The sequence below is a fragment of the Ursus maritimus genome, unplaced genomic scaffold (assembly GCF_017311325.1).
Source record: "Ursus maritimus isolate PB19 unplaced genomic scaffold, ASM1731132v1 scaffold_33, whole genome shotgun sequence".
Taxonomy (NCBI): Eukaryota; Metazoa; Chordata; class Mammalia; order Carnivora; family Ursidae; genus Ursus; species Ursus maritimus.
This window is the reverse complement of record NW_024425897.1, coordinates 6,188,576-6,198,559: the sequence shown is the minus strand read 5'-3', so window position 1 is coordinate 6,198,559 and position 9,984 is coordinate 6,188,576. Positions and strand designations below refer to the sequence as shown.

The 9,984-nt window shown below is 55.2% G+C and overlaps 1 protein-coding gene across 1 annotated transcript; it reads right to left on the bottom strand.

Moving 5' to 3' along the window:
• Positions 1–1,532: 1,532 nt before the first annotated feature.
• Positions 1,533–8,771, bottom strand: CRYBB2 (crystallin beta B2). The gene is made up of 5 exons (XM_008686683.1): positions 8,718–8,771; positions 5,886–6,004; positions 4,553–4,685; positions 3,352–3,494; positions 1,533–1,701 (listed from the first exon to the last, which is right to left on the bottom strand). The coding sequence occupies exons 1-5, from the start codon at positions 8,769–8,771 to the stop codon at positions 1,533–1,535; spliced, it is 618 nt and encodes a 205-aa protein (XP_008684905.1).
• Positions 8,772–9,984: the final 1,213 nt, after the last annotated feature.

Below are 9,984 nucleotides of genomic sequence, written 5' to 3'. Positions count from 1 at the left end.
CGGTAGGTGTTGGCCAAAGAATGAAGGAACAAATGGAAACTGATTAGTCCCCACCTCGCGGTAAACATGTTAACCACTAGAGCACATTTTTCAGATTTAAGGAGATGATTGTATATGGAGGTACGCAAGGGTGAGACTATCTAAATCTTTCTGAATAAGAAGAATGGTTCGAGACTTGCTACAAGGCACTAATCATTGACACCATGTGGTCAGAGCACAGGAAGATACAGATTGGCCCAAGCAACAGAAGAGAGACCCCATCGGTAGACTCCGTGAGTGCACACGCCAATCCTACAGGAGACAGAGGGAGCATTGCCCCGCTGTGGGGGAAACGGACTTCTCAAGAAATGACTCCAGGACCACGGTGGCCCAAAGTGGAAAAACGGAGATCCAAAAAGAGCCTAGATAGCCGCCATGCCCTAGACACAAAGACCAGCTCCAGAAGGATTGAGAATTTACATGTGAGGAGCACAGCTTGTGAACTTTCAGGGGGAAAAAAATATTGGAGAATATATTTGTGACCTGGGGTCAGAAAGAATTTCTTAAAGAAGACAGGGGAGGTACAAACCAGAAAGGAACAGACTGATGTTAGACGACAGCAAAATTTAAAACCATGACATCAAAAGGTCCCAAATCCAAAGTGAAAAGAAGTTGCCCTCTGGGAGTAGATATTTGCACTACCAGGAACCAGCAAATGATGACCCGTTATCCAGAGAACGCCTGAGTTATCTCATGTCATCTCTACAAAACCAGATTAGGGAGGAGCTATTTCCCCCCCCCGTTTTTTCCCCCCAAGTACAAAGATGGGGGCTCTGAGAGGCAAAATGACTTGTCTGAGGCCGGATCACGGGCCAGGGCTCCGCAACAGACATTAGAATCCAGGCCGACCGTGACGCTAAGTGATCAAGCCCACCAGATAAGGAACAGAGGGAGCAAGGAACACGCAAAGGCAGAGACATGTAATTGGGCCATGTCCCTGGGACCCGGTGGGAGTGTAGGGTTGTTGGTTCCTCTGGCAGATCGAAGAAGACTGCCAGGGTCCAGGTGATCGCATACGGAGGTGGGAATGGCAGGCAGCGGCAGCGTTTTTAAGGGCTGGAGAATCCTTCACGTGCCCCTCGAGTGACGGTTCTCAGCAACCGTGGAAAAGGGAGCTAGGAGGTCAGCCAAGCCAGCCACTCCTGGGGCAAAGGCGGTTGTAAACCAGGCAAAGAAACAGAGGCTCAGAGAGGTTGGAGAGTATGCCCGAGGTCACACAGCCAAGTAGCTCTAGAGTCTCCGTGAGGGCTCTGCTGTCCTACCCCAGTCCAGACACTTTCTGGTTCTCTCCGTCTGTCTCTGTCTCTCTGTCTCTCTGTCTCTCGCACACACACGCACACGCATGCACGCAAGCAGCACCCACTCCAGCTCCCACTGGAGATAAAAGGCAGTGTAACACACAAATTGCTAGTCACACTTTATTCACTCGCCAGGAGGTCTGGGGGGATCCTGGGCAGCAGATCGAGCCCCTGGGAAGGAGGAAAAGGGGGGCACTAGTTGGAGGGGTGGAAAGCGCCCCGTTGGTGCCACTGCATGTCACGGATGCGGCGCACGGACTGCACCTGGGGATGGGGAGCCCCAAAGTCACAGCTGTCCTTGTAGTCTCCCTTCTCCAGCAGGTACTGCAGCCCGCGGTAGCCAGGGTACTGGTAGCCGACCCACCTGCAGGCCAGGGGTGAGGGGGGACGTGGAGGACAAAGGAGATGAAGAGAGAGAGAGAGAGGAGAGCATCCATAAACCGCCAGGAAGGGGGAGTTCCCAATCATTTCTCACTTCCTGATTGTTAAGCAGGAACACCACCCTTCTGGCATCCAGCCTCTGCTTTCTTCCTTCTCTTGATGGGGAGCTCACTACCTCTTGAAGCAACTTTTGACTGCACACCTGATACTGGGATCAGAGGAAGGGATGATCTCAAGCCCACTGAAACCTAGAATGAAACAGGTCTCCTAACTGCCTCTGTCCACCCTCATGCCAACCTCATGCCTGGCTGCAAGGCCAAAAGAGAGTAGGCTAGGTCCCAGGAGCCCTCGGTGATCCCTCTGTCATTTGAAGTCATTTCCAGCCTTGGGGGGGGGTCCTTCACTCTTTGGAGCACCTAATGAATGTTAGTTTCTTCTCCCCAAAATGTTACAAAGTCCTGGCCGACAAGGACCTGCTTGGCCACCCCCTGGCGCACCTGCAGCTCTACCTCTCAGTCTTGTGTCCCTCTCTCTCTGTGCACTAGCCAGTCTGGAGTTTGTAGAGTCCCTCAGACTCACCAGGCCCCTCAACCACAGGGCCTTTGCACATGCTGTTTTCTGTCTGGAATGACCTTCCTTCCTCCCTCTACACCTGCACTTCCTACGCTTTCTTGGGATCTGAGTTCAAGAGTCCCTTCTTCAGGGAGGAAGTCCAGATTTGTGGCGGATTCTTAAATTATTAACTGTTGACCCCAACGAGGCTGTTCGCGCTACAGAGCAGAAGCCAGGTCTCTTTACCTTGACATACTGAGCACCGAACACGATGCCTGGCACGTAGTGGCACTCAACAAATTGCATAACGAATGAATAGACGAAGAGGATCACGGATACAGAACTCCGCACACTATTTTACCAACAACTATGTGTTGGTAAACCAGCTCTCTGGAGGGAAAAGGGTCTTGATTTGTATCATATTCCAATTTCTGTGGTGTAAATACTCCCACTATGGCTGATTTTGAGCTCCCAAGGATTCCAGCTCGCAAAAATTCTGAAAATGGAGGAATTGGCTCTTGCAAACTGGTACGAGCCAGCTCCAGCTCACCCCTGCCGCTGGCCTGTCTGCGACACCATAGAATCGAAGTTTTGCACAAGAGAAATTCCCGGTGGGTGATGGCCAGAGTCTATGCACCAAGGAAGTTTAATTCAATGGGAAATGACACATCCTGTTTCTAAACTCAGGGACTCATGCAGTAAAGAAGCAGTGTGGGCTGAACTTCCTGACACTCACAGCTCTGGTAAGACCGCTCAACTCATCTCTACCCTTCCATTCCCCCTGACTCTGCCTCACCTGTACCCCTCTAACGTTCACTGTCCTGCTCTTGGAGAATGAGGTTAAGGCCACGCTTTCTCTCCCCCAGAGGTAGGGTATTGGCCAAAAAGCAGATCTGGATGGGACCGCAGGCCCTGAAAGCCACATACAAGCTCACGATTTCCACACCCATTTTCCAAAGGGAAGACTGAGGTTGCAAATATACAAGATCAGCAGGGTCCAGGGCAGAGCGGGTCTCAGGACCCCAACCCCTCAGGTCTGGGCTCCTGGGGCAGGGTCAGCCTGGGCTGGGTCGCCACTCACGTGCCACTCTGCACCCGCACCGACGACACCTTCTCCTGGTAGCCATGGGCATGGAAACTGGGCACGTCATCGTCTATGATTTCCATCTTCTTGCCCGTGAAGTTGGGGTTTTCATAGAGGATGATCTTATGCTCTTGGCTGTCCTGTTGATAGGGAGCGGGGAAAGGGAGCACAGGAGAGGAGCCCAGGGTGAGCCTTCCCACCCGTCCAGATGCCCCAGCATTGGGATCAGCACAATCTGCTTGTAGACTTCTGGCCCAGTACCCTGCTACTTAAGTGTCTACAAAAACAGCAGTTAAACACGGCCGTTTGTTGGGGGACCCACTGGGTTGTTTTCAAGTGACACTCCAGAGTCTATAATTCGAGGCACATTCAATTCTGATATGTTACTTTCCCTCAGCTCCCTTTAAAAAAAACAAAAACAAAAACAAAATGGTGGACACGATCTACACACCCAGAAACACAGGCTGGTGGGGTCCCAAGCAGGCACTTTGGCTTTCTTGGCTCTCCTTCCTCACCACATCTCTTCCCATCTTCCTGTTCCTTTGACATTATTCTTAGCCATCCCCTTTAACCCTTTAGAGACCCTTATGCTATCTGGCGGATGAGAAAACTGAGGCTCAGAGAGGTAAAGCTGCTTGCCCAAGGTCACACAGCTAGGAGCACTAGAGCCAATGTAGGAACCCAGGTCCATGGGGTGCTAAGTCCAAAGTTCTCCGAACTTCCATCAAGCTCTGGGGTGGGCTAGCCTGCCTTGGGGAGGCTTGGGAGTGGACCTGAGCATTGCTGGGCCCTGGGCCCTTTCTAAGAGTTCACATTCTAGTAAGAATCAAGATCCAAGAAGCACCAGAAGGTCCCGCCAGCATGAGTTATGAACACGAGCTAATGCACCTTTTCCTCCACACCCAATCCCAGAATTCCTTTTCACACTCAGGATGACTACTGTTTATTGAGCAATTGCTCTGTGATGGGTTCTAACCTCAGGAATCTCAGGGCAGCAGATCCAAATATCCCCATTTTACAGATGGGAAACTGAGGCCCGGGGAAGTGAATGACTTATGCGAGGTTGCACAGCCAGGAAGTGTGCCCCGCCCCATCAGAAGGGTCCTAGTGCCGGAGATGAAGGCTCCCTCCTGGTCCCTAGAGCCCTGGCTCCAAGGAGGCAAAGAAGAGGGAGCAAGAAGCAGCAGGAGGCTCTCACCACTTTGATGGGCCTCAGGGAGCTGAGGGAGTCCGTCCTCCGACTGCTGGTCCATGAGTCCCAGCGGGGGTACTCGCCCTTCTCGAACACAAACTGCTCACCCTTGCAGTTGGCTTGTTCATAGCCCACCCAGCTGCAGTGGAGACAGAGAGAGAGGGCAGGTCAGGCCAGCCCCAGCTTCCCCTGGCAGGACCCCAGCTAGTCACTCGAGCGCCCAGGGCTCACATTTGCCCAGCTCCCCCATTAAACTCCAGACACTGCCAAGCCAAGAGCCAAGCCACCTCAGTCCTCCAGAACTCAATTCAGAACCATCAACAATCCTTAATAAAAATATCAAAAGTTCTATTTCTAAAAACAGAAGGCAGAGGGGTGTCAAGTCCGTTTGAGAAATTCTTCCATCCAAATGTTAACGTAAAAAGGCAACTGAGAATCAGATACGGTGTTTAAATGGTCAAAACTTCACTTGTCCAGGAAGATGTGCTCCTGGGCACACCAGACACCCAGAGCATGTCGGGTAACAGAGGCCGGACAGGGGCATTCCTTCGGCTGTGTTCTCCACACCCGCAGACCTGGACTTGAGTGACACTGTTGCATTCTGCAGAATTCCCCAAGAACCTTGAGCTGTGGGATGGGTCACCCAGGACCCCCGAACCCCACGAGGATCCCTGACCCCTTGGGAGGGGGTCACCGGTGGCCACCACCAATTCCTGAGGCTCTCGCAGAGAAGGAGTGGTCAGGGAACCACAAGGACGGGCCCCTGTGGGCTGTGCTGAGCTGTGTGACATGAGCAGGGCAGAGTCACGTCCTACCATCCACCTCCCCTTCTCTCCGGGGTCAGGGACCCAAGGCTGCTGGCCGCCACATGTGCCCATGAATCTGCTGGAATCCAGGATGCCCCGGATTGGGGAAGGGGTCAGTGACTGCAGAGCTGGGACATCTGGCTTCAAACCTCGCAGGAGAGGGAGGACACGCCCAGAGCCAGAGATTGGCAGCTCCAGAAAAGTCCACGAGAGTCACTGTGTCCATCTCCCTGCCTTGAGGAAGTGGCTGGCCTTGGGGTCAGGCTTTTTCCACAGAGGAAGAAAGCCAAGGCTCAGAGAGGGAAGTTGCTGGTCCAGCGTCACACAGCCTGAAAGTGGTGGAATCTGGATTCGAACCCAGCTCTATCTGACCCCAAAGCTCAAATTCTCTCCAGAGGCTGCCAGCCACCAAATCGCACGGTCCAGGGGGCGCAAGGAGGGCAGATCCCCCCAGCTCCACAGCCCAGGCGCCTCACCCTGGTGGCCCCCAACCAGACGAGCCCTCCTCTCCCCACCCCTTCCCCGGTACGTACGGTCCAGCCTGCACCAGGACAGAGCCTGCCTTCTCCACGCCAGTTTCTTTCAGGTTGGGGCAGGGCCCGCTGAGCTCATGCGAGTGGCCCTGGAAATTCTCCTGCTCAAAGATGATGATCTGGAACAGGAGGAGAGGGTCGGCCCCGTCATCATGGGGAGGAGGGAAGCAGGGCATTGGGGGTGAAGAGGGGGCTCCGAGAGCCTCCTGGGAAGCTGTTGGGCTCCTCCCTTGGGAGTCACAGACTCAATACGGAGTCAGACAGTCCCGGCTCTGCCAGTTACCGGCTGTGAGACCCGGAGCCAGGACTTGACCTCACTGAGCCTCGGTTGCTGCATCTGTGAAATGGGAAATGACAGAACCCTCCTCATGGGCTTGCAGGAAGGATTCAGAGAAGCGTAAGGGTTCGCACACAGTGTTTGCTCTTTGTGTGTGGGAGGCAGACTCCTGTGAAGTAAGGGACGTCCCACGGAGCCCGGGTGCCTAAGAGGCTAGTTGAGGTTGGAGTCCAAGTTTGTCTGATGCTGTTTCCAATGGGGCAGCGCTTTGCAAACTCACAAGCACTCAGAGCCCCTGGGATCTTGATGAAACATGGTTTCTGAGACAGCACAGCTCACAGGTGAGGTAGGGCTTCTCTTGCTCCTGCTAGAGCCAGCCCACCGCCCTACCCTAACCTAACCCTGTTTTACCCCTGGCTCTGCAGGTCCCCTCCTGACCTCCCCTGGGATGCTTCTTAAAGGGACGGCTTCACTCCCTTTGCCTCACCTGGCGCTCTCAGCAGCCCACGGAAGGGGGCCAGCAGGATCCCCATCAGGGAGGCTGAAGGGGCCCCCCAAGAGCACTAACTGGGAGGCCAGCTGCCCCCTTCCGTGATCCCAGAGCACATTTGGGGCAGAGGTTCTGTGGCTGCACTTCCCCAGGGAGCTGCCCCCCCCCCCGCCCCCCCGGTGAAGAGGTGGGCTCGGGCCAGCGGGCTCCCAGGAGGGGCAACTGCACTGGTCAGCACTGGCTGGGTAAACAGGGCCCTCTCTCCCAGGCCGGGGATTAGCGAGATAAAACCAGGACGGGGAGGCCCAGTGGGGCTCCGAGACAAATTCCATGGGCTCAGTCCAGGCTTTGTGGTCACTGACTCGACCACAGGAGGGTCAGGAGACACAGGTTGTGATGTTACCCCGTTGCATCTGGCTGTGCAAACTTAGGAAGCAACTTGGTTGCCTTGAGCCCCAGCCTGCCCATCTGTAAAATGGGGGATCATGCTTCTTTTGCAGGGTACTGGGAAGACTCAAGAACAGGGATGTCAGAGGCTCATGGACAATTACCCCTGCCTGGGAGACAAGGGCTGGCAGCGGGGAGGAGGGCAAGGAAGGTCAGCCTCTCCTTGTATCCACAAGGCCTCGAAGAGCCCAGAAGCTATTATGATCACGGCTATTGTTTTTTATCAACACACGGGGGCTCACATTTTTACACCATATCTAATCTTCTAAACGCGCGCTGCCCGATGCCGCGGCCGTTAGCTACCTATGTCTGTGGAACGTGCTCGACCGTCCAAATGAAGATGTGCTGTCACGGAAAAGACACATCGGATTTCGAAGATTTAGAATAGGAAGGAAAGAATCGAAAGTCTCTTTCTCATAATGATTCTATTGATTCTACATGAGGGTATATTGGGTTTAATGACTTAGAATACAAGAGTTAATGTCTCCTGCTTCTTTGCCCTGGTTTATCGTGGCTGCTGGGACGTGTTGAATCACACACGTGGCTGGATTTCTGTGTCTAGGAGACAGCGTGGCTCTGAACACGGTGCAGAGGCCTTCGTGCTGGTGCTGAGACTCACGCAGCTCGCTCCTACCTCTGGGCCTTTGCACGCACTGCACCCTCTGCCTGGAGTGTTCTCCCCTACCCCCACCTGACTCACGTGGCTGGTGCGCCGGGTCTCCGCTGTAATGCCCCCTCCTCAGAGAGGCCTCCCTGACCACCTCTGCTAACACCGCCTTTCCGCATTCATCCCCACTCTCTTCACCCCTTACCCTGTTTCATGTTTCCTGAAACACTTCCCACTCCTGAAGTCCTCGATTTGTTTGTTTGTTGTCTGCCTTTCTTCTAGAAAGTCAGAATGGGGTCGGCGGGTGGGGGGCTGCGTCAGCTCAAGCTTCCCAGGTGGGGGAGGCCCCATGTCAGACCAAAGGGCAGTGCCAGGCCAGGGCCACGGAAGGAAGCCAGACAGAGGCGGCCAGGTGGATGGTCGCTGGTAGAGGTCTGGCTACAGATTGGGTATGATGAGCCTCTGGCCGTTGTGGGGGCGGGGGGATCCTAGGAGGATGGGGAGGACGAGGAAGCAAAGCGAGCAGTAAGAGATGGTGTCAGGGGGACACACTTCAGGCCAGGCTAAGCTGGTTTCCTTTGCCTCTTCACACCCACCCTATGCCCTGAATCCAGTTCTCCCCATTTTACGAAGGAGGGAACTGAGGCTCAGAGAGGTCAAGCGACTGGCCCGGGTCACACAGCAGGTCGGAAATCCCACCTCGCCTCCTGTTTGCAAGCCCCTTCTCTCACTGGACTGTGGGTCCACCCCAGCTCTGGGGAGCCCCCATGGGCATTGGGGTATGGGGTAAGGCAGAGACGCTTAAGTCACCAGCGCTGGAGGCTGGTGTCAGGAATCTCGGCATGCCGGTCGTGGGCTGGGGAGGGGCCTTCAAATCAGTGTCAGGGAGACTGAAGCCCAGAGAGGGGGAGCTTCAGGAAGGAAGATGCCAACTCGATCTTACAGAAGGGAAACTGAGTCTGGGACAGGGGCTGTGCTTGCCCTGTTGCCCTCTCCCACTGTGGTACCCACCTTGGGGTTGAGGGGCTGTGGCTTGCCCGCTTGGGTCTGGTGGTCTGAGGCCATGGTGGGTGGTCCTGTGCAGGAATGACCTGGAAGACATGCGGGAAGGGGTTGTGAGGACCTCTCTGGGCCCTCGGCTTTCTCACCTTGAGGGCCTGGGGTCTGCTCTGCTCTGGCCTGAGGGTCTGCTCTTGGTCTCCCAGGTCTCAGGTTGTCCCAGGGCAGCGGGGGCCGCAAGCGGTGGTCTGAACTTCCGTCCTTAGCTTCATTTCTGTGTGCCCGGAGGGAAAAACGAGGTCCGCTAAGAAAGTGGTGATACATTGGAGCTTCAGCCGAGTCTGGTCCCAGATGGGTCCCCGTCAGTCAGCTCCAGACAAGTGGAGCAGAACGCAGACCCATCGATATCATGCAGAAATGTCCTGACCGAAAGAAAAGTGGGGGCCACAGAACCCACACACCGGCCATGCTTGGCCGTACTGTGGCTCCCCCTTTGCATCTCACAAGTCCCCTGTCCCCCTGCTTCTCACCCCACCTTCCTCCTCCAGACCGCCTCCCCCCACCCCAACCAGTACCCCGAAAGCTCCTCTCTGCCATCCGTCTTCGTCCCCCCACGAGTGCGCACATCCGTGCTGGAACGCGAGCTACAGGGAAGCAAAGACGCGGGTGTGATGCTAGAACCCCAGGCACCGTGATAGGCAGCAGCGGGGAGCCCTGCTTAGCTGGCGAGACCGTCAGAAAAGTCTGGAAAACTGGCACTGTCTTCTTTCCCGCAGGAGGAGCGGTGAACCCAAGCCTGCGTGGTCCCAGTGAAGATGGGACCCCTGAGCTCCTGCTCCAGAGAGAACGTCCAGCTTCCAAAAGCCCCTTCCACACTAGAGGCCAGGCCGGGCCGTCCCTCAGAAAAGAAATTCGAATAAGCAGCTTGGGGGCCAGATCTGCTCTGGTCCCCTATGTAACCACGTAACCCTTCGAGCCTGTCACAGGGTCAGAGACCCTGCTGTGCAGCCCTGGTCATCGGCCTTCTCACGTTAAAGATTAAGCTCCGTTGGTTCAACTCGGGGGTCCTGGCCCCACTGTCCATTGGCATGGCGGCCCTGGGCGGGTCAAACTCTCTGTGCCTCAGTTTCCCATTCTGTCAAGTGGGGACAGTCGTGGCACCCAACAGTATCTATGAAAAGGTTGTGACGATTTGATGCCACGATGCAGGAAAATGGCAAGCACTTGGCAGCGACGCTCTGTAAATGGCAGCTGTGATGGCATTATTAGGGATATTTCC